The 24,827-nt window shown below is 42.6% G+C and overlaps 1 protein-coding gene across 2 annotated transcripts in view; it reads left to right on the top strand.

The window, feature by feature from the left end:
• The window catches only part of mccc2 (methylcrotonyl-CoA carboxylase subunit 2), a 181,417-nt gene that overhangs the window by 66,196 nt on the left and 90,394 nt on the right, over nt 1-24,827 (top strand). For both annotated transcript variants that reach the window (XM_059969286.1, XM_059969287.1), the window contains exons 7-10: nt 2,770-2,883; nt 11,220-11,284; nt 16,161-16,260; nt 24,105-24,200. In XM_059969286.1, the coding sequence (XP_059825269.1) occupies nt 2,770-2,883; nt 11,220-11,284; nt 16,161-16,260; nt 24,105-24,200 (375 nt within the window). The remainder of the gene's footprint in view (nt 1-2,769; nt 2,884-11,219; nt 11,285-16,160; nt 16,261-24,104; nt 24,201-24,827) is intronic.

Here is a 24,827-nt window from a genome sequence, read left to right as displayed (position 1 = left end):
GTTCCGCAAGGGATCTGTTCTGGGACCCCTACTCTTAATGATTTTTATAATTGACCTGGATGAGGAAGTGGAGGGATGGGTTAGTAAATTTGCTGATGACACAAAGGTTGGAGGTGTTGTGGATAGTGTGGAGGGCTGTCAGAGGTTACAGTGGGACATTGATAGGATGCAGAACTGGGCTGAGAAGTGGCAGGTGGAGTTCAACCCAGATAAATATGAGGTGGTTCGTTTTGGTTGGTCAAATTTGAAGACAGAATGTAATATTAATGGTGCAACTCTTGGCAATGTGCAGGATCTGAGAGATTTTGGGGCCCATGTTCATAGGACACTCAAAGACACTGCACAGATTGACAGTGTTGCAAAGAAGGTGTGTGGTGTGTTGGCCTTCATCAACCATGAGGTTAAGTTAAAGAGCCGTTGAGGTAATGTTACAGCTATATAAGACCTTGGTCAGACCCCACTTGAAGTACTGTGTTCAGTTCTGGTCACCTCACTACCGGAAGGATGTGGATACTATAAAGAGAGTGCAGAGGAGATTTCCAAGGATGTTGCCTGGATTGGAGAGTGTGCTTTATTATAATAGGTTGAGCGAACTTGGCCTTTTCTCCTTGGAGCGATGGAGGATGAGAGGTGAACTGATAGAGGTGTGTAAGATGATGAGGTGCATTGATCGTGTGGATAGCCAGAGGCTTTTTCCCAGGGCTGAAATGGGTAATATGAGGGGGCATAGTTTCAAGGTGCTTGGAAATAGGTACCAAGGTTATGTCAGGGGTAAGTTTTTCACAGAGAGAGTGACGAGTGCGTGGAATGCACTGCAGGCCGTGGTAGTGGAAGTGGATACAATAGAGTCTTTTAGATAGGTACATGGAGCTTAGTAAAATAGAGGGCTATGTGCTAGGGAAATGCTAGGCAGTTTCTAGAGTAGGTTACATGGTCGGCACAACAGAGTGCTTAAGGAAGTAGCCCAAGAAATAGTGGATGCATCAGTGATAATTTTTCAAAACTCCTTAGATTCTGGATTAGTTCCTGAGGATTGGAGGGTGGCTAATGTAACCCCACTTTTTAAAAAAGGAAGGAGAGAAAAACCGGGGAATTATAGACCGGTTAGCCTGACATCAGTGGTGGGGAAAATGCTAGAGTTGGTTATCAAAGATGTGATAACAGCACATTTGGAAAGCGGTGAAATCATTGGACAAAGTCAGCATGGATTTGTGAAAGGAAAGTCATGTCTGACGAATGTTAGAGAATTTTTTGAAGATGTAACTAGTAGAGTGGATAGGGGAGAGCCAGTGGATGTGGTATATTTAGATTTTCAAAAGGCTTTTGACAAGGTCCCACACAGGAGATTAGTGTGCAAACTTAAAGCACACGGTATTGGGGGTATGGTATTGATGTGGATAGAGAATTGGTTGGCAGACAGGAAGCAAAGAGTGGGAGTAAACGGGGCCTTTTCAGAATGGCAGACAGTGACTAGTGGGGTACCGCAAGGCTCAGTGCTGTGACCACAGTTGTTTACAATGTATATTAATGATTTAGACGAGGGAATTAAATGCAGCATCTCCAAGTTTGCGGATGACACGAAGCTGGGCGGCGGTGTTAGCTGTGAGAAGGATGCTATGAGGATGCAGGGTGACTTGGATAGGTTAGGTGAGTGGGCAAATTCATGGCAGATGCAATTTAATGTGGATAAATGTGAGGTTATCCACTTTGGTTGCAAGAACAGGAAAACAGATTATTATCTGAATGGTGGCCGATTAAGAAAAGGAGAGGTGCAGTGAGACCTGGGTGTAATTGTACACTAGTCATTGAAAGTGGGCATGCAGGTACAGCAGGTGGTGAAAAAGGCAAATGGTATGTTGGCATTCATAGCAAGAGGATTTGAGTACAGGAGCAGGGAGATTGTACTGCAGTTGTACAAGGCCTTGGTGAGACTGCACCTAGAGTATTGTGTGCAGTTTTGGTCCCCTAATCTGAGGAAAGACATTCTTGCCATAGAGGGAGTACAAAGAAGGTTCACCAGATTGATTCCTGGGATGACAGGACTTTTATATGAAGAAAGACTGGATCGACTAGGCTTATACTCGCTGGGATTTAGAAGATTGAGGGGGTTCTTATTGAAACGTATAAAATTCTAAAGGGATTAGACAGGCTAGATGCAGGAAGATTGTTTCTGATGTTGGGGAAGTCCAGAACAAGGGGTCACAGTTTAAGGATAAAGGGGAAGCCTTTTAGGACCGAGACGAGGAAAAACCTCTTCACACAGAGAGTGGTGAATCTGTGGAATTCTCTGCCACAGGAAACAGTTGAGGCCAGTCCATTGGCTGTATTTAAGAAGAAGTTAGATATGGCCCTTGTGGCTAAAGGGATTAGGGGGTATGGAGAGAAAGCAGGTACAGGGTTCTGAGTTGGATGATCAGCCATGATCATACTGAATGACGGTGCAGGCTCGAAGGGTCGAATGGTCTACTCCTGCACCTATTTTCTATGTTTCTACAACATTGTAGGTCGAAGGGCCTGTAATGTACTGTAGATTTCTTTGTTCTATGAAACAGTGAGAATAGTTAAAGAAAGACTCCATTGTGAAACAGTGAGAATAGTTAATGAAGTTATTCTGATATTAAACTAAACAATTCAAAATGAAACAGTTATGACATTAAACTGTATAACTCACAATGGAACATTTCTGATATTCAGCTGAATAGCTCACCTAGAAGCAGTTCTGATAATAAAAACTATTTGTAAATTTTTTGATTATTTCTCTGTTTCTAGATTGCAGTGGTGATGGGTTCATGCACAGCAGGAGGGGCATACGTACCTGCCATGGCTGATGAAAGTATTATCGTGAAGAATCAAGGAACAATTTTCTTAGGAGGCCCACCTCTAGTACGTGTAGTTTCTGTGTGTATGAAACTCTGGGATTGGGGTGAAAATGACGATCAAGCTCGTATTTGTCATAACAACTTCATATGAATAGCTGTGCCCTTGTCATTTACCAGGGTCAGCTTTAGGATTCCATCTATCAGGTATTTCTCACTGAATTTTTATTATTCACAACAAATGTACAAAAGTATACCAAAAGGTTACAGTCACAAGGTAAGAGGCATAGATTGAATGGATAACCAGATACTCTTTCCAAGGACAGAAATGGTTCATATCAGAGGGCATAATTTTAAAGTCTTTGAAGGAAAGCATACAGAGAATATCATAGATAGGTTTTTCACACAGAGACTGGTGCGTGCATGGAACACATTGCCAGGAATGGTGGCAGAGACAGATGCAGTAGGGACATTTAAGAGACTTGTAGATAGGCACGCTGATGAAAGAAGAGTGAAGGGCTATGTGGGAGGGAAGGGTAAGATTGATCTTGGAGTAGGTTAAAAAGTTGGCTGAACATTGTGAGTCCGAGGTCCTGTACTATGCTGTTGTGTTCTATGTTCAGCATATAAGTGACAATCAGAATCAGGTTTATTATCACCGGCACGTGTCATGAAATTTGTTAACTTAGCAGCAGCAGTTCAATGCAATACATAATGCTGAAGAAAAAAAAAGTACAAATAAATAAATAAATTGCTATGTCTATATATTGAATAGATTAAGAATCCTATAAAAACAGAAATAATGAATATTAAACAAAAGTGAGATTTTGTTCATGGGTTCAATGGCCATTTAGGAATCAGGTGGCAGAAGGGAAGAAGATGAATAAAGAGAGTGTCTAACTCTCAGTATTTGATGACTAGAATTCAGAAGAATGCAAGGAGGGGGATCTCACTGAAACCTACTGAATGTTAAAAAGACTGTATAGGGTGGATGTGGAGAGAATGTTTTCTATGGTGGGGTATCCAGAACTAGAGGACACAGCCTCAAAATTGTGGGGTGACACTTTAGAACAGAGATAAAGAGGAACTTTTCTAACCAGAGAGTAGTAAATCTGTGGAATGCTTGGCCACAAACTGCAGTGGTGACCAATGTTCCCTCTAATTTTTAGTAGTCAGTGTGCGCAAAAATGTTATGTTGTGCAGATTTTTTTCCTGTGACAGAAGTATGTGTGCACTGAATGTGCACATGGCATAGTTTACGTAGGTTTACTAAATATTTGACATAAAACTGCACAGCATAACAACAAAATAACATACATATTTAAGTGATCCAAAAGCTGCCCCAGTCAGTGCTTTCACAAAAACAAATGAGGCTGTAAGAATTGATAACGAGGGGCCAGAGCATCTTGAAAAGATAAACATAGTGCCCACTAGACTAAAGAACTCTGTTGTTTTGGCCAACTTTGCTGATAAGGGCTCTCACTTAACCCCTAATCAGAGCAAGCTGCTGACAAAACTAATTAACAGGCATGCAGATTTATGTCCAGATATCCCGAGGCGATGCAAGGGGACAATATGTTATTGTTACTTCAGCCCAGCCTATTAAACAGCACCCCTATCGGATGAATCTAGAAAAGAGTAAGCTAATGGGAAAAAAAATTCCCCCTCACGTTACCCTTAAAGTCAGGCTCAGGTACAGCTGTTAATAGCACATCAGTACGTAGCCGAGGGGAAATTCGAAGAGGAGGCATTGGAAATGTTTGTTGAGGGTAAAGCACTAACTGATTTGCCCTTCATCTGAGCTTGAAGCTCAGATGAAAATGGGGAACTACGATATTGTTGGGATAACGGAGACATGGCTGCAAGGGGATCAGGCCTGGGAATTGAGTGTACCAGGGTATACGTGCTATCATAGAGACAGAAATATGGGAAGAGGGGGTGGGGTGGCCCTGTTGGTGAGGAATGAGATTCAGTCCTTAGCAAGAGGTGACTTGGGAACAGGGGAAGTAGAGTCTGTGTGGATTGAGCTGAGGAATAGTAAGGGTAATGGGTGTTGTGTACAGGCCCCCAAACAATAGCGTGGATATTGGGTACAAGTTGATTCGGGAGTTAACATTGGCATGTGCTAAAGGTAATGCAGTCGTTATGGGAGATTTCAACATGCAGGTGAACTGGGAGAATCAGGTAGGTGCTGGACCCCAGGATAGGGAGTTTGTGGAGTGTCTAAGGGATGTATTTTTGGAACAGCTTGTGCTTGAGCCAACCAGGAACGAGGCTATTTTGGACTTGGTGATGTGTAATGAACAGGAATTGATAAGTGATCTTGAAGTAAAGGAGCCATTAGGAAGTAGTGATCATAACATGATAAGTTTTTATCTACAATTTGAGAGGGATAGGGGCAGATCAGAGCTGTCAGTGTTGCAATTAAATAAAGGAGACTACGGAGCCATGAGGGAAGAGCTGGCCAAAGTTAAATGGGCAGATGCCCTGGCAGGAAAGACAGTGGATCAGCAGTGGCAGATATTCTTGGGGATAATACAGAAGATGCAAAAGCAGTTCATTCCAATGAGAAGGAAGGATTCAAAGAGAGGGAAGGGGCCACAGTGGTTGACAAAGGCAGTCAGAGATTGTATAGCATTAAAGAAAAAGAAGTATGACAGGGCTAAGATGAGTGGGAATACAGATGATTGGGAAAGTTTTAAGGAGCAGCAGATCTTAACTAAAAAAGCAATACGGAGGGAAAAAATCAGGTATGAGCTCAGTCTAGCCAGGAATATAAAAGGGGATAGCAAAAGCTTTTTTAGCTATGTGAAGAGAAAGAAGATAGTTAAGAACAATGTTGGCCCCTTGAAGAATGAATTGGGAGAAATTGTTATGGGAAACAGGGAAATGGCAACAGAATTTAATGCGTACTTTAGATCTGTCTTCACCAGGAGGACACAAGCAATCTCCCAGATGTATGGATGGGCCAGGGTCATAAGATATCAGAGGAATTGAAACAGATTGACATTAGGAAAGAAACTGTGTTGAGTAGACTGGTAGGACTGAAGGCTAATAAATCCCCGGGTCCAGAAGGTCTGCATCTGAGGGTTCTAAAAGAGGTGGCTCAGGAAATTGCGGATGCATTGGTTATCATTTTCCAATGTTCCTTAGATTCAGGATCAGTTCCTGAAGATTGGAGAGTGGCTAATGTTATCCCACTTTTCAAGAAGGGAGGGAAAGAGAAAACGGAGAACTATCGTCCTGTTAGCCTAACGTCAGTCGTGGGGAAGATGCTTGAGTCCATTATTAAGGACGAAATAGTGGCACATCTAGATGGCAGAAATAGGATTAGGCCGAGCCAGCATGGATTTACCAAGGGCAAATCATGCTTGACTAATCTGTTGGAGTTTTTTGAGGGTGTAACAAGGATGTTAGACGAGGGTAAGCCAGTGGATGTTGTATACCTAGATTTTCAGAAGGCATTCAATAAGGTGCCACATAGGAGATTGGTGAGTAAAATCAGAGCTCATGGCATTGGGGGCAGGGTTTCAACATGGATAGAAAACTGGTTGGCAGATAGAAAGCAAAGGGTAGCAGTGAATGGGTGTTTCTCGGACTGGCTGGAGGTGACTAGTGGGGTACCACAGGGCTCTGTATTGGGACCACAGCTCTTTACGATTTATGTCAATGATTTAGATGAGGGCATTGAAAACTATATCAGCAAGTTTGCTGACGATACTAAACTGGGTGGCAGTGTGACATGCGAAGAGGACGTTAGGAGAATACAGGGAGACTTGGATAGGCTGGGTGAGTGGGCAGATACTTGGCAGATGTCATTCAATGTGAATAAATGTGAAGTTATCCACTTTGGAAGCAGGAACAAGAGGGCAGAGTATTGTCTGAACGGTGTAGAGTTAGGTAAGGGAGAAATGCAAAGAGACCTAGGAGTCCTAGTTCACCAGTCAATGAAGGTGAATGAGCAAGTGCAACAGGCAGTGAAGAGGGCAAATGGAATGTTGGCCTTTGTTACAAGGGGAATTGAATACAAGAGCAAGGATGTCCTTTTGCATTTGTACAGGGCCCTGGTGAGACCACACCTGGAATATTGTGTACAGTTTTGGTCTCCAGGTTTAAGGAAGGACATTCTGGCAATTGAGGAAGTGCAGCGTAGATTCACTAGGTTGATTCCTGGGATGGCAGGGCTGTCTTACGCAGAGAGATTGGAGAGATTGGGCTTGTACATGCTGGAATTGAGGAGATTGAGAGGGGATCTGATTGATAATTAAAGGATTTGATAGGATTGAGGCAGGAAATATGTTCCAGATGTTGGGAGAGTCCAGTACCAGAGGGCATGGATTGAGAATAAGAGGTCAGTTATTTAAAACAGAGTTGAGGAAGAGCTTCTTCTCCCAGAGAGTTGTGCAGGTGTGGAATGCACTACCTCGGAAGACGGTGGAGGCCAATTCTCTGGATGCTTTCAAGAAGGAGCTAGATAGATATCTGATGGATAGGGGAATCAAGGGATATGGGGACAAGGCAGGGACTGGGTATTGATAGTGAATGATCAGCCATGATCTCAGAATGGCGGTGCAGACTCGAGGGGCCGAATGGTCTACTTCTGCACCTATTGTCTATTGTCTGAGGCTGAGGTTCAGCTTCAGGCAGAGAAAATGAAGTATGAACATGAGTTCCAGGTAAGGAAGCTGGAGGCAGTGCAGGAGAGAAAAGAGGCTGAAAGGCAGAGAGATGAAAGGGAGAAAGAGTTTGAGCTGGAAAAGTTAAAGTTAAAGGCATTGCAGGGAGGTGGACAGGTTGTAGAGCCAGTCAGGGGGTTCAAGGTTGGTCAGGAGGTTAAGTTGGTATCCCCATTCGAGGAGATGGATGTCGATAGGTACTTCCGCCATTTTGAGAAAGTTGCTATCAAATCAGGACTGGCCTAAGGAGAAGTGGGCTGTTCTGTTACAGAGTGTTCTTAAGGGGAAGGCTCAGCAAGCCTTTTCGGCATTGTCTGTGGATGAGGCTAAGGATTATGAGGAAGTAAAGTGGGCTATACTGAGGGGTTATGAGCTGGTTCCAGAGGCATACCGGCAGAGATTCCGGAATTTGAGAAAGCTGTGGGACCGCCCAGAAATGCACATGTACTGTGATCGCTGGTGTGCCGTGAAAGGGGTCAATGGAGATTTCGAGAAGCTAAAACAGCTTAAACAGCTTAAGAGCTATGTTCCCGAGGGTATGAGAACCTATTTAGATGAGAGAGGCAGAAACACTGGCTGGTACCCTGGCAGGGGAGATAAAAGACGAGTCTGCTGAGATGCCTGCAGACATGCCACTGGACACTGAACGAGTGTTGTGCACCCACAGGAAGGTGGGGGCTTGGAGGATCGATTCAGGGGAATTGGTCATAGGCTCACTGGGTGTGAAGGCAGGCCGGTGGGGGGCTTGTGTGTGTGTCCACCCTCGCCTGGGTGACAAGTTCATCACTGAAGAATGGTCTGGCCTGGAACGGAGGGGTCATAATTGGTGACCACAACGGTACAACGGAACAAGAAGACAATTGAAGGTTTGCCTGCTGCAGCTGCTCATCTCTCACTCGCACTCTCTCTCCAACAGTACAACAGCAACTACCTTGACTTACACTGAACTGAACTGAACTTGCATTATCTTAAGAATATTCATTTACCCGTAGACTTTGATAGAGCTTGGTTTTGATTCCTTTTCTACACTTCTGTATATATCATTGCTAACCTGTTTTATATGTATATTTGCATTTTATTGTACTGTATTACTAGTTTACTAATAAACACTTTTAGTTACAGTACCACCAGACTCCCAACGTTTCATTCCATTTCTGCTGGTTTGGTAACCCAGTCACAGGGTACATGACAGGGGATTTTAACTTACCACATATTGACTGGGAGTCCCACACTCTGATGGGGCTAGATGGTTTGGAGTTTGTCAAATGTGTTCAGAAAAGTTTTCTAAATCAATATATAGAGGTACCTACTAGAGAGGATGCAATTCTTAATCTCCTATTAGGGAACCAGACAGGTCGGGTAACAGTAGTATGTGTAGGCAAGCATTTTGGGTCCAGTGACCATAAGTTAGGTCTTTATTCTTTGGAGCGTAGAAGGTTGAGGGGGGACTTGATAGAGGTATTTAAAATTATGAGGGGGATAGATAGAGTTGACATGGATAGGCTTTTTCCATTGAGAGTAGGGGAAATTCAAACAAGAGGACATGAGTTGAGAATTAAGGGGCAAAAGTTTAAGGGTAACATGAGGGGGAATTTCTTTGCTCAGAGAGTGGTAGCTGTGTGGAACGAGCTTCCAGTAGAAGTGGTAGAGGCAGGTTCGATATTGTCATTTAAAGTAAAATTGGATAGGTATATGGACCGGAAAGGAATGGAGGGTTATGGGCTGAGTGCGGGTCAGTGGGATTAGGTGAGAGTAAGCGTTCGGCACGGACTAGAAGGGCCGAGATGGCCTGTTTCTGTGCTGTAGTTGTTATATGGTTATGTGAATGTAAACCTGAAGGGGTTTCTACAAGTATATTAAGAGTAAAAGGATAGTAAGGGACAATTTGGTCCCCTAGAAGATCAGAGTGGTCGTCTAAGTGTGGGCCCTCATGAGATAGGGAGATATTAAACAGTTTTTTTGCATCAGTATTTACTCAGGAAACTGGCATAGCATATATGGAAGGGAAACAAGCAGTAGTGTCATGGAACATATAGAGATTAAAGAGGAGGAGGTGCTTGCTGCCTTACAGTGAATAAAGGTAGATAAATCCCCAGGGCCTGACATGATATTTCCTCGGACCTTGAGAGAGACTAGTGTAGAAATTGCAGGGGCCCTGGCAGAAATATTTAAAATGTCCTCAGTCACGGGTGCAGTGCCAGAGGATTGGAGGGTAGCTCATGTTGTTCCATTGTTTAAAAAAGGCTCCAAAAGTAAATCAGGTAATTACAGACCGGTGAGCCTGACATCAGTAGTAGGTAAATTATTGGAAGGTGTTCTGAGAGATCAGATATACAAGTATTTGGACAGCCAAGGGCTGATTAAGGATAGTCAGCATGGCTTTGTGCGTGGTAGATCGTGTTTAATGAATCTTGTAGAGTTTTTTAAGGATGTTACCAAGAAAGTAGATGAAGAAAAGATTGTGGATATTGTCTACATGGACTTTAGTAAGGCATTTGACAAGGTCCCACATGGGAGGTTAGTTCAGAAGGTTCAGACACTAGGTATCCATGGAGAGGTTGTAAACTGGATTCAAAATTGGCTGTGTGGGAGAAGACAGAGAGTGGTAGTGGATGATTGCTTCTCAAACTGGAGGCCTGTGACTCGTGGTGTGCCTCAGGGAGCTAGGCTGGGACCATTTTTATTTGTTGTCTATATCAATGATTTAGATGATAATGTGGTAAATGGATCAGCAAATTTGCTGATGACGCTAAGATTTGAGGCGTTGTGGACAGCAAGGAAGGTTTTCAAAGCTTGCAGATGGATCTGGACCAAATGGAAAAATGGCCCAGAAAATGGCAGATGGAATTTAATGCAGACAAGTGTGAGGTGTTGCATTTTAGAAGGACAAATCAAGGTAGGACACACACTAAATGGTAGGGCACTGAGAAGTGCAGAGGAACAAAGGGATCTGAGAGTTCAGATACATAGTTGCCTGAAAGTGGCGTCACAGGTAGACAGGGTTGTAAAGAAGGCGTTTGGCATCCTGGCATTCATAAATCAAAGTATTGAGTATAGGAGTTGGGATGTTATGGTGAGGTTGTATAAGACATTGGTGAAGCTAAATTTTGAGTATTGTGCGCAGTTCTGGTCACCTAACTATAGGAAGGATATCAGTAAGATTGAAAGAGTGCAGAGAAGATTTACTAGGATTTTGCTGGTTCTTCAGGAATTGAGTTACAGGGAAAGATTGAACAGATCAGGACTTTATTCCTCGGTTTATTTGATAGAGGTTTACAAAATTATGAGGGGTATGGACAGAGTAAATGCGAATAGGCTCTTTCCACTTAGATTAGGAGAGAGAAATACAAGAGGACATGGCTTTAGGGTGAAAGGAGAAAGGTTTAGGGTGAACATTATGGGGAATTTCTTCACTCAGAGAGTGGTGGGAGTGTGGAACGAGCTGCCATCTGACATGGGGCTCACTTTTAAGTTTTAAGAATAAATTGGATATATACATGGATGGGAGAGGTCTGGAGTGTTATGGACTGGGTGCAGGTCAATGGGATTAGCAGAATAAAGTTTTGGCACAGACTAGAAGGGCTGAATGGCCCGTTTTCTGTTCTGTAGTGTTCTATAGTTCTAAGTTAAGTGAAGAAGCTAGCATTCTATGGTGAAACATTTGCCCTCCCCTCATACTGACAAGCAGAAATATTAATGACACCTTCTGGTTGTTGGACATCTGTAGGTGAAAGCTGCAACTGGTGAGGAGGTGTCAGCCGAAGACCTGGGAGGTGCTGATCTCCACTGCAGGTAAACCACCATATTCAACAACTCTTGCTATATTTACTTGAACAAATGTATTTATATTCTTACAAGAGATCTGTAGATGTTGGAAGTCTGGAGCAACACATACCAGATACTGAAGGAACTCAGCATGTCAGGCAGCATCTGTGGAATGAATAAACAGTTGACATTTCAGGCCGAGACCCTTCATTGGGACTGGAGTGGAATGGGTAGTATAATATTCTGGCTTCTGATATTTCGGTCTTGGTGAAGAGTTTGAGCCTGAAATATCAACTGTTTATTCTCCTCAATATTTAATACTCTATCAAGTTTCAAAATGTGCTTTTTTAAAGGCCATAAAGTAGTCCTTCAAACCTGTTTCTTATGCTGTTGCATTTTAGAATTTTGATTCACAGTACAGTTTCTGGTATGTTTAAATTTACAATTCACAGTAGAATTTCTTATAAGATCTTCAATTCACAGTATGGTTTCTGGTATTCTTAGATTTTCGATTCACAGCACAGTTACTTTCAGGACTGAAGGAAGTCCATTTAGAACAGAGATGCAGAGAAATTACTTTAGTCAGAGGGTGGTAACTCTGTGGAATTTGCTGCCACGAGTGGCTATGGAGGTCAAGTCATTGGGTGCATTTAGGCTAATTAAGAACCTTTCTATCTCTGCCTTAAATGCACCGAATGACTTTGCCACCACAGCCACTCATGGCAACAAACTCCACAGAATTACCACCCTCTGACTAATTTCTCTGCATCTCTGTTCTGAATGGACATACTTCAGTCCTTAAGTCGTGCCCTTTTTTCTTAGAATCCCCTACCGTGGGAAATAACTTTGCCATATCTAATCTGTTCAGGCCTTTTAACATATGGAATGTTTCTATGAGATCCCCCTCATTCTTCTTAACTCCAAGGAATACAGCCCAAGAGCTGCCAGACATTATTCATACAGAAACTCTTTCATTCCTGGAATCATTCTCGTGAATCTTCTCTGAACCCTCTCCAATGTCAGTATATCCTTTCTAAAATAAGGAGCCCAAAACTGCACAAAATATTCCCATGTGATCTCACGAGTGCCTTACAGAGCCTCAACATCACATTTCGGCTCTTATGTTCTACACCTCTAGAAATGAATGCCAACATTGCATTTGCCTTCTTCACCACCGACTCAACCTGCAGCTTAACCTTTAGAGTATCCTGCACAAGGACTCCCAAATCCCTTTGCACCTCTGTATTTTGAATTATCTCCCCATCTAAATAATGGTCTGCCCGTTTATTTCTTCCACCAAAGTGCGTGACCATACACTTTCCAAAATTCAGTATCTATTCAATATCTTCTTTGATATTAGTCGCCAGCTTCCTTTCCTAATTCATCTTTTCCTTCCTAATGACCTTCTTTGTTTTCTTCTGCAAGTTTTTAAAAGCTTCCCAATCCTCTATCTTGCCACTAGCTCTGGCTTCCTTGTATGCCCTCTCTTTTGCTTTAACTTTAGCTTTGACTTCGTTTGTCAGCCACGATAGTGTCCCCCTTCCAACCAAAAATTTCTTTTTATTTGGAATATGTCTGTCTTGCACTTCCCTCATTTTCCTCAGAAAATCCAGCCATTGTTGCTCTACTGTCCTTCCTGCTAGTGTCCCTTTCCAGTCAACCTTGGCTAGTTCCCCTCTTATGCTGTTGTAATTTCCTTTTTTCCACTGAAATACCGACACTTTGGAAATTAGTTTCTCCTTCTCAAATTTCAAAGTAGAACATAGAACAATACAGCACAGTACAGGCCCTTCGACCCACAATGTTGTGCCAATCCTTAAACCCTGCCTGGCATAATAGAACATTGATCATATTGCCATCAGTGTTCCCTTAACCTTAAGCTCTCTTATCACCTCCGGATCATTGCACAACACCCAATCCAGCACAGCTGATCCCATAGTGGTCTCAACAACATGTTGTTCTAAAAAGCTATCCCATAAACATTCTACAAATTCTCTTTCTTGAGGTCCAGTACTGGCCTGGTTTTCCCAATCCACTTTCATGTTAAAATCCCCAACAATTACCATGACATTGCCCTTCTGACATGCCTTTTCTATCTCCTGCTGTAATTTGTAATCCACATCCTGGCTGCTGTTTGAAAGCCTTTGTAGAACTGCCAATAGGATCCTTTTACCCTTACCATTTCTTAACCCAATCCATAGAGATTCTACACCTTCTGATCCTATGTCATTCCTTTCTAATGATTAAATAATATTTTTTATACATAGGACTACACCACCCTCTCTGCCTACTAACCTATCTTTCCAATACACCATATATCCTTGGATATTCAACTCCCATCCTTTGGCCAAGTTTCTGATATGTTTAGATTTTTGATTCATAGAAATCTGCAGCACATTACAGGCCCTTGGGCCCATAATGTTGTGCCAACCGTGTAATCTACACTAGAAACTGACTAGAATTTTCCTATCGCATAGCCCTCTATTCTTCCAAGCTCCATGTACCCATTTTTTAAGAGTGCCTTAAAAAATCCTATCGTATCCGCCTCTACCACCTTCGCTGGCAGTGCATTCCATGCACCCACCACTCTCTGTGTGAAAAACCTACCTCTGATGTTCCCCTTATAGCTACTTCCAAGCACCTTAAAACTGTGCCCCCTAGTATGGACCATTTCAGCCCAGGGAGAAAGCCTATCCACACAATCAATGTCTCTCATCATCTAATACACCTCTATCAGGTCATCTCTCATCCTCTGTTGTTCCAAGGAGAAAAGGCTAAGTTCACTCAACCCATTCTCATAAGGCATGCTCTCCAATCCAGGCACCATCCTTGTAAATCTCCTTTGAACCATTTCTATCATTTCCACATCCTTCCTGTAAGTGAGGTGACCAGAACTGAACACTGTACTCCAAGAGGGATCTGACCAGGTTCCGATATAGCTGTAAAATTACCTCATGGCTCTTGAACTCAATCCCATGGTTGATGAAGGCCAACACACCATTCGCATTCTTAATAACACTGTCAATCTGCGCTGTGGACTCAGACCTCAAGATCTCACTGATCCTCCTCACTGCGAAGAGTTTTACCATTCATATTATATTGTCTTCAGATTTCACCTACCAAAATGAACCACTTCATACTTACCTGGGTTGAACTCCATCTGCTACCTCTCAGCCCAGTTCTGCATCCTGTTGATATCCTGCTGTAAACTCTGACAATACTCCAGACTATCCACAACGCCCCCATTTGTGTCATTAGCAAACTTACTAACCCACCCTTCTACTTCCTCATCCAGGTCATTTATAAAAATCACGAAGAGGAGGGGTCCCAGAACAGATCCCTGCTGAACACCACTGGTCACTGTCCTCATTGCGAACCATTCATAACCACCCTTTGCCTTCTGTGGGCAAGCCAGTTCTGGATTCACAAAGCAAGGTCTCCTTGGATTCCATGCCTCATTACTTTCTGAATGAGCCTTGCATGTGGAACCTTATCAAATGCCTTACTAAAATCCATCCACACTACATCCACTGCTCTACCTTCATCAATATGTTTTGTTTCATCCTCAAAGAGTTCAATCAGACTCGTAAGGTATGGCCTGTCCTTGACAAAGCCATGCTGATTATCCCTTATTAGATTATGTCTCCAAATGCTCATAAATCCTGCCTCTTGGGATCTTCTCCAACTACTTGCCCACCACTGAAGTCAGACTCACTGATCTATAATTTCCTGAGTTATCTGTACTCCCTTACTTGAACAAAGGAACGACACTTGCAATCTTCTAATCCTCTGGTACTTCTCCTGCCCCTATTGATGCTGCAAAGGTCATCACCAGAGTTTCAGCAATAACTTCCCTCGCTTCCCACAGTAGCCTGGGGTGTATCTCGTCTGGTCCTGGAGACTTATCTAACTTAATAGCTTTCAAAAGCTCCAGTACATCCTCTTTCTTAATGTCTGTGTGCTCAAGTGTTTCAATCTGCTGTAAGTCATCCCTTATCCTCTCGCTCTTCACGTAGAATGCTTTGAGGTTTTTCTTAATCCTGCTCTCCAAGGCTCTTTCATGGCTTCTAGCTCTTCTAATTTCATTCTTGAGCTCCTTTCTGGCACCCTTGTAACTCTAGAGCTCTAACAGTACCTAGTTTCTTGAACCTTTCATAAGCTTTTCTTTTCAATCCAATTTCTGGTCTGTTTAGATTTTTGATTCACAGTACAGTTTCTGATATACTTTTTTATGATTCACGGTACAATTTCCGATATGTTTAGAATTTCAATTCACAGAACAGTTTCTGATATGTTTACATTTACGATTTACTGTACAGTTTCTGGTCTGTTTAGATTTACAATTCACAGTACAGTTTCTGATGTGTTTCGGTTTTTGATTCACAGTGCAGTATAATACAGGAAGTGTATATGTTGTTGAAGAATGGTAGTAGTTTTATTGTCTCAGTTTCCTCCACCCCATATTTTAGGTCCAGTGTGTGGTCAGGGGGCAGTAATGGACTAAGTACCAAAATGTATTACTGTTTGTTTGCACTCTTGTACATACCACATTTCTGCAGTCTTGTATATGTTATATTCCTGCAATCCCTTCAGGGCTCTGGTCACATTAGTACACTTACCACATTCTCCCAATTGAGCTGATATGGTAAACTGTTCATTTTGAGAACTGATTCTAGTTTTGAATACCAAAATGGAAAAGTAGTGAAAAAGTCCAGCTTTCAATCCAGGATCTTCACCATATTTTATCACCAGTGACATGTATGGAATAGAGTGACAGGTTGAACCAAATTGTTAGTTTTGGTTTTATTAAATTCTCATTCACACAAACGTAACTTTGTGAAAACACAACTACTGATTTACTCAAAGTTGAAGTTAATGAATAATTTACTTGTGGTTTCTTCAGAAAGTCTGGTGTTACGGATCACTATGCTTTAGATGACTGCCATGCTCTCCATTTGGCACGAAAGGCCATACAAAGTCTCAACTATCAGAAGAAACTTGATGTAAGTAGTCAGCCACCAGATCAGCAGAATTTTGCACTGAACTCATATTTTTATACAACATCTTTGACACAACATTTATAATTGGAGATATTATGTAGATTTAAATCTCAGGACAAAATGTTGAACTTTCTCCATGATTGCCTCCTGGACCTGAGCAAAGATTTACCGAGTTTTAACAGGCAGACACATTAAAATGGCACCTTGTCCAACATGTGTCACAGTGTAAGACAGATTCAGATTTACCCATGACCACAGCAGCATGGTCATGGTCACTTCTACTCTTGTTAAGTAATGAAAACAGAAAATGTTGGAAATTTTGTTTTTATTTTAGATTTCCAGCATCTGCATTATGTTAATTCTATACACTCATTGGCATATTTAATTTGTTAGCATTTTGAGTAATAGAACACTACAGCACAGCCCTTCAGTCCATCTAGTCTGTGCAACTGACTCAACAATGGGTACTTCCAAAAGCATTAATGACCAAATTTTGTTGTGTTTTACTCACAACTCTGCAGAGAAGTACCAGCATTTATTTTTCCAATTTGGGATTTCTGCGTGAATGTGTGAATGTCTGAACTTACAGACAAATCCATGAACAGTTTCCTGTAGCACACCATCAAAAACAAAAAATTCGAAAATGATGAAGTGACTCCAACAAGGTTCTATGAAACAGCTTGCCCAACAACTACATAAGGCTTACACTCCAAAGCTTGTTGTCAAGATTCATTTTCTTGAGGGCAATCACAGTAAATCTAAGAAACACAATAGAATGAATGAAAGACCATACCCAACAGGATGGACAAACAACTGGTGTACAAACAAACAAACTGCAAATGTAAGTATCAAGAACATGAGATGAAGAGTTCTTAAAAGTGATTCCTCAGGTTGTGAGAAAAGTTCAGTGATGCAGTGAGTGAAGTTGAGTGAAATTATCTCCTCTGGTTTGGGAGCCTGATATTTGAGGGGTAATAACTGTTCCTGAACATGGTGGTGTGCTCCGATACCTATTTCCTGATGTCAGCAGCATGAAGAAAATATGTCCTGGGTGATGGGGGTCCTTGATGGATGCTGCTTTCCTGTGACAGCACTCTGTAAAGCTGTGCTCAGTGGTGGGGAGGGTTTTACCTGTGATAGGCTGGGCCGTATCCACTACTTCTTGAAGGATTTTCCATTCATTTGGTGTTTCCACACCAGGCTGAGAAGCAACCAGTCAACAAACTCTCCACCACACATCTATAGAAGTTTGTCGATGTCATGCTGAACGTTCACAGAATTCTAAAGAAGTAGAGGCACTGCCATGCTTTCTTTGTAATTGCTGTTGTGTTCTAGGCCCAGGACTGGCCCTGGGGAACTTAAAGTTGCTGACCCACTATGTCTCTGATCTCCTGATGAGGACTGGCTCATGGATCTCTGGTTTCCTCCTCCTGAAGTCAATAATCAACTCCTTAGTCTTGCTGACATTGAGTAAGATGTTGTAAAGGCACCATTCAGACCCACCATGCTTTTTGTGGGTTCACTGTTCTGAAAGCTGATTGCGTGTCAGCCTCAGAGACTGAAGTCACAGGGTCATCAGTGGTTGAGGTTCCTCCACATTTTAATGGTCAAAGTGAGGATAGTAGCCATTGGACTCATCTGGAAGTGAAGTTTTGTGGTCACCTGTTTCATTTAATTTCACTTTTTACGAGGTAGTAGTATTTAAGCCCTGCCACAGCAGGTGAGAAACAGAAGAGATTCTGCAGATGCTGGAAATCTAGAGCAACACACACAAAATGCTGGAGGAGCTTTGCTGGTCTGACAGCATCTATGGAGTCAACAATTTAGGTTGAGACGGTTCATCTTGGCTCAAAACATCAACTGTTTATTTGCCTCCATAGATGCTGTCACACCTATTGAGTTCCTGCAACATTTTGTTTAAGTCCTTTTGGTAATAGTTGTGGATTAACTGATCATCTCATCTGTAAACTTCTGTGGTTCTATATAAATATGCATTTGAATCCTGTATGATTCACAATTTGTTTTTTCTATTCTGCCATGGCACCTGTAAAAAAAAACTTTTAAGGTTCTGTAATTGCAATGCTGTTCAGTTTTAAAGGCAGTATTTCTTATTGATTGGTCCTTTAAACAGAGTTGACCGAAATTTTAAGAATCTCTTGTAGCTCTCTAAATCTGTTCCATTTCTTTGCTTGATCTATGAGCTTAATCATTTCATTTCAGAATTTATCCAAAGAGAAAAACATTTAAAAGTTTCAAAGTAAATTCATTGTCAAAGTACATACATGTACAGCATATACAACAACCCTGAGATTCATTTTCTTGCAGACATTCGCAGTAAGTTGAAAGAAACACAATGGAATCAATGAGAAACTGCACACAACAGACATAGACAAACAAGCAATGTGCAAAAGACAAACTGCAAATACAAAAAGAAAAGAAAAAAAAACGAACAAGCAATAAATATTGAGAACACTAGTTGCAAAGTCCTTGAAAGTGAGTCCACAGGTTGTAGGAACAGTTCAGAGATGGGTTGTGAAATTATCCCCTTTGGTTCAGGTTGAGGGGTAATAACTTCCTGAACCTGGTGGTGTGAGTCCTGAGGCTCCTGTACCTTCTTCTTGATGGTAGCAGTGAGTCCAGACTGCGGCCTGGGTGGTGGGGTCCTTGATGATAGGTGCTGCTTTCCTGCAACAGTGCTTATTGTAGATGTACTCATTGGTGGGGTGGGCTTTACCTGTGATACACTGGGCTGTATCCACTACTTGAATAGAATTGACTTTATTTCTTACATCCTTCACATACAGGAGGAATAAAAATCTTTGCGTTACATCTCTGTCTGAATGTGCAATTTATAGTAATTTGTAATAAATAGTATATACAACAGGACAGTCAGTATAGCAGAGAAATACAATTGTATCAGCGTGTATTAATCAGTCTGATGGCCTAGTGGAAGAAGCTGTCCCAGAGCCTGCTGGTCCCGGCTTTAATGCTGCGGAACCGTTTCCCAGATGGTAGCAGCTGGAACAGTTTGTAGTTGGGGTGACTCGGGTCCCCAATGATCCTTTAGGCCCTTTTTACGCACCTTTCCTTGTAAATGAAGGGAAATGTCCCATGAGGCAGCGCGGCACGGCAGCAGTGGCCTTTCAGACCTGGTGTTACTTTAATTTTCTAATTTAAGTTTGAATACACAACTTTTGATTAGGGCACATGGATAACAGAGCGACTATCTACCATCGCCAGATACTACTACATTACAGAGATTGCCCAAAAGCAAACCTTCACAAAGATCTGCTGGTCAAATTACGTGACTTCAGCTTGCTGAGGGGAACGGGCCTACAATCCTCGGAATCACCTGATGCTGGTAGCCGGAGATGGAGACATCGTAAGTGGTGTGTGAGGAAGCGGAAACGAGGCAAGCGGGCAAGGGTCCGTGTAAGGCAAAAAGCAAACTCTAGCCAGCCAGCTCTCCCGTCCATTCTGCTCTCCAATGTCCGCTCCCTGGACAATAAATTGGACTACTTCTGACTCCAACGAAATACTCGGGAGTACAGAGTCTGCTCTGCGTATGTTTTTATAGAAACATGGCTCACTGATGGAATTTCGGATGCTGCCATTCAGCTGGACAGGCTTGCATCGTTTCGTGTGGACAGGGATACAGCTCTCTCCGGTAAGACTCGCGGTGGTGGTATGTGTATTTACATCAATACAGAATGGTGCAAGAACTCTGTGCTGGTTTCCAGACACTGCTCTCAAACTATTTCTTGTTTGAGTTTAGAAAAAATTAGAAATGTGGTTTTTGATCCTTCAGTTAAATTTGAAGAAACTTGGAGACCATTTATTCAACATTTTCATATGAGTTGAATTGTCTTTTCCTAAACCTTACTTATATTATCCTTAATTATTTGGATGGAGGTTCGGAGTTATTGGCACTACTGTATATGTACTTAATATTATTCAATGGCCCATGTTGGTTAGTGTTTTTTTTCTCTTGTTTTTTTTTCTCTCTTTTTTTTTTGGGGTCTTTCTTTTTTTTCTTTTTACTTCTTTGTTCATTAATGTTCTGAGTTTGAGAGGTTATATATTTTTATTATTATATATCTGAATGTCTAAACTATTAATTATGTACTCTCAAACACTTTGTATTCATGTTTCATTTATGTTTGTTTAAAACTAATAAAAAGATTTAAAAAGAAAAGAAAGAAAGACACTGCTCATCGTTAGTGGAGTTTGTGGCTGTTAGATGCAGACCATTTTATTTGCCACAGGAATTCACCTCTGTTCTTATATTCGGTGTCTAAATTCCCCCCAGCACTAATGCTAAGGAGGCGCTCTGTGAACTGTACGGGGCTATTAGTGAACTGCAGAACGCACACCCTGATGAACTGTTTATTGTCGCCGGTGATTTTAACCACGCGAACCTCAAGTCAGTGCTCCCCAAATTCCATCAGTATGTGGACTTTGCAACGAGGGGGGAAAACGCGTTGGACCTAGTTTATACAAACATCCCCGACACGTACCAGGCGGAGCCCTGCCTCCACCTCGGTTACTCAGACCACATCTCTGTTATGCTAATCCCAACATACAGACCGCTTGTCAGGCGCTCCAGACCAGTTCAGAAGCAGGTGAAAATCTGGCCAGCAGGAACTATCTCTGCTCTTCAAGACTGCTTTGAGCACACTGACTGGCACATGTTCAGGGAGGCTGCAACTGAGGTGACTCTACCAACTTAGAGGAGTACACGGCATCAGTGATCAGCTACATCAGCAAGTGCATTGATGATGTTACTCTGTCCAAGACCATCACTATATGCGCTAACCAGAAGCCATGGATGACCGTGGAGGTGCGTGCGCTGCTGAGGACCCGTGACTCCGCCTTCAGAACAGGCGGCAAGGCAGCTCTAACAACAGCAAGGGCCAAACTGTCCCGAGCTATCAGAGGGGCAAAGTGTGCACATGCCTAGCGAATCCACAGCCACTTCCAGGACAGCAGCAACACGCAGCGCATGTGGAAAGGCATCCAGGACATCACCAATTACAAGACATCACCTGACTGTGCGGATGATGCCTCCCTCCCAGATGCGCTGTATAACTTCTACGCTCAGTTTGAGGCGGAAAATGACGTGGCGGTGAGGAAGTCCACCCTTCCTACAAATGACCAGGTGCTGTGTCTCACTGTGGCCGACGTGAGAAGAACCCTGTGCAGGGTCAACCCACGGAAGGCTGCTGGACCAGACAACATCCCTGGTAGAGTGCTCAGAGGATGTGCAGACGAGCTAGCAGATGTTCTCACTGACATCTTCAACATCTCCCTGAGCAGCGCCACCATTCCAACGTGCTTCAAGGCCGCCACCATCGTCCCCGTGCCGAAGAAGTCTTCAGTGTCCTGCCTAAATGACTACCGTCCCATTGCACTTACATCCATCATCATGAAGTGTTTCAAGAGGCTCGTCATGAGGCATATCAAGACCCTGCTGCCCCCCTCACTGCGCCCCCTGCAGTTTGTGTACTGTCCCAACCGCTCAACAGATGACACCATTGCCATCATCCTCCACCTGGCCCTAACCCACCTGAACAAAAAAGACACATACGTTTGGATGCTTTTCGTAGACTTCAGTTCAGCATTCAACACAACCATCCCTCAGAAACTGATTGGAAAGCTGAGCCTACTGGGCCTGAACACCTCCCTCTGCAACTGGATCCTAGACTTCCTGACTGGGAGACCTCAGTCAGTCCGGTTCGGGTGCAGCATCTCCAACACCATCACACTAAGCACGGGGTCCCACCAGGGCTGTGTGCTCAGTCCACTGCTGTTCACTCTGCTGACCCATGACTGCTGCAACACACAGCTCGGACCATATCATCAAGTTTGCTGATGACACGACCGTGGTGGGTCTCATCAGCAAGAACGACAAATCAGCCTACAGAGGGGAGGTGCAGCAGCTAACAGACTGGTGCAAAACCAACAACCTATCTCTGAATGTGAACAAAACAAAAGAGATGGTTGTTGACTTCAGAAGGGCATGGAGCGACCACTCCTCAACGGCTCCTCTGTAGAGATTGTTAAGAGCACCAAATTCCTTGGTGTTCACCTGGCGGAGAATCTCACCTGGTCCCTCAACACCAGCTCCATAGCAAAAAAAAGCCCAGCAGCGTATCTTTTTTCTGTGAAGGCTGAGGAAAGTCCTTCTCCCACCACCCCCCCCCCCCCCGCCCACCATCCTCACCACATTGTACAGGGGTTGTAATGAGAGCATCCTGAGCAGCTGCATCACTGCCTGGTTTGGAAATTGCACCATCTTGGATTGCAGGACCCTGCAGCAGATATTGAGGTCAGCTGAGAAGATTATCGGACATTTACACTTGCATCCGCAAAGCAAACAGCATTATGAAGGACGCCATGCACCCCTCATACAATCTCTTCTCCCTCCTGCCGTCTGGGAAAAGGCACCGAAGCACTTGGGCTCTCACGACCAGACTATGTAACAGTTTCTTCCCCCAAGCTATCAGACTCCTCAATACCCAGAGTCTGGACTGACACCTTACTGCCCTATTGTCCTGTTTATTATTTATTGTATTGCCAGCTCTGTTTTGTGCACTTTATGCAGTCCTTGGTAGGTTTGAGTCTAGTGTAGTTTTTTTTTTTGTTTTTTACGTAGTTCAGTCTAGTTTTTGTACTGTGTCATGTAACACCATGGTCCTGAAAAACGTTGTCTCATTTTTACTATTCACTGTACATAGCAGTTATGGTCAAAATGACAATAAAAGTGACTTGACTTATCTTAACTTAAATGTCCTGAATAGTGGGAAGTTCACATCTACAGATGCGCCCGGCTGTCCACCACTCACTGCAGAGCCTGCAATTGAGGGAAGTACAGTTCCCATACCAGTCAGGATGCTATCAATTGTGCCCCTTTAGAAAATCCTTAGGATTTGGGGACTCATGCCAAACTTCCTCAACCATCTGAGGTGAAAGAGTTGCTGTTGTGCTTTTTTCACCACACAGCTGGTTTTCCATTCAAAGGCATTGGTGTTCCAAAACTAGGCTGTGATGAAACCAGACAATTTGCTCTCCACCACACATCTATAGAAGTTTGTCAACATTTAGATGCCATGCCAAATTTTCATAAACCTCTAAGAAAGCAAAGGCACTGCCGTGCTTTCTTCATAATTGCACTTATGTGCTGGACGCAGGACAGGTTCTCTATAGTGATAACACTGAGGAATTTAAAGTTGCTGACCTCTTCCACATCTGATCCTCTGATGAGAACTGGCTCATGGACCTCTGGTTTCCTCCTCCTGAAGCCAATAATCATCCCACAACCATCAGGCTCTTGAACAAAGGAGATAACTACATACACTTGCCTATCCATTGAGATGTTCCCACAACCAATGATCTCACCTTAAGGACTCTTTATCTTGTTATCTCATGTTCTTGTTATTTATTACTATTTATTTATATTTGTATTTTCAGTTTTTTTGCTTCTGCACTCTAGTTTATCTTTCATTAATCCTTTAATACTTACTATTCTATAGATTTGCTGAGTATGCCTGCAGGTAAATGAATCTCAGGGTTGTATATGGTGACATATATGGACTTCGATAATAAATTTACTTAGAACTGTAAACATTTTACTGAGCTTGTACATAAGCAATTACTTGTTAGCAGTTGCTTGTTTGTTTAGAATCTTTCATTATTGAAAAATATCTAGCCACATCGTTTAGTGATTCGAACTCTTTGGTATTTTTGATGTACTTCATATGTTCAGTAATATAATTTATTAGTCATAACCAAAATAATTTGAATTTCACTTTTTGTTTAGGCATTAAATATGCTGTTTCCCCTTCCAGGTAACAGTAGAAGCCCCAGATGAGCCACTTTTCCCCGCTGAAGAGTTATATGGGATAGTTGGTGATAATCTGAAGAAAAGTTTTGACATTAAGGAGGTATGGGCCAACACTTCTCTATCATAACCTTTTGTCTTCAGTTATCAAGCCAGTTGTGATATAACCCATATTACATGCCCTTTCCAGCTTCCCTTGCAATCTCAACCCCACATCTTGGCTACTATTTGGAGGCCTATATACGATTTCCATAATGCTTTTTTTTACCCTTGCAGTTTCTGAACTCCACCCACAAGGATTCATCATTCTCTGACCCTATGTCACCTCTTTCTAAAAAATGTAATTCCATCTCTTTACCAACAGAACCACATCACTGCCTATGCCTTCCTGTCTGTCATTAGGATAAAAATTATATCCTTTGATATTAAGCTCCCAACTGTGACCTTCTTTCAGCCACAACTCAGTGATGCTCAGAATATTATACCGACCAATCTCTAATTGCACCACAAACTCATCCACCTTATTTTGAATACTACATGCTTTTAAATGCAGCACCTTCAGTCCTGCATTTTTTGCTCTTTTGAATTTTGCCTTTGTGGGTACAATTTAGCTCTTTGCACTGTCTGCATTTGCACCCAATCATTGGCTTGTCCTTCCTTACATTCATGTTACACCCATCATTTTCTTGTAAACCTTCTGGCTCATCCTCAGTTCCATCGTACTGGTTTC

This window comes from Hypanus sabinus, chromosome 5, assembly GCF_030144855.1.
Source record: "Hypanus sabinus isolate sHypSab1 chromosome 5, sHypSab1.hap1, whole genome shotgun sequence".
NCBI classification, from domain to species: Eukaryota; Metazoa; Chordata; class Chondrichthyes; order Myliobatiformes; family Dasyatidae; genus Hypanus; species Hypanus sabinus.
Note: the sequence above shows the minus strand (reverse complement) of the source record. Positions and strands in the feature narration are given on the sequence as shown.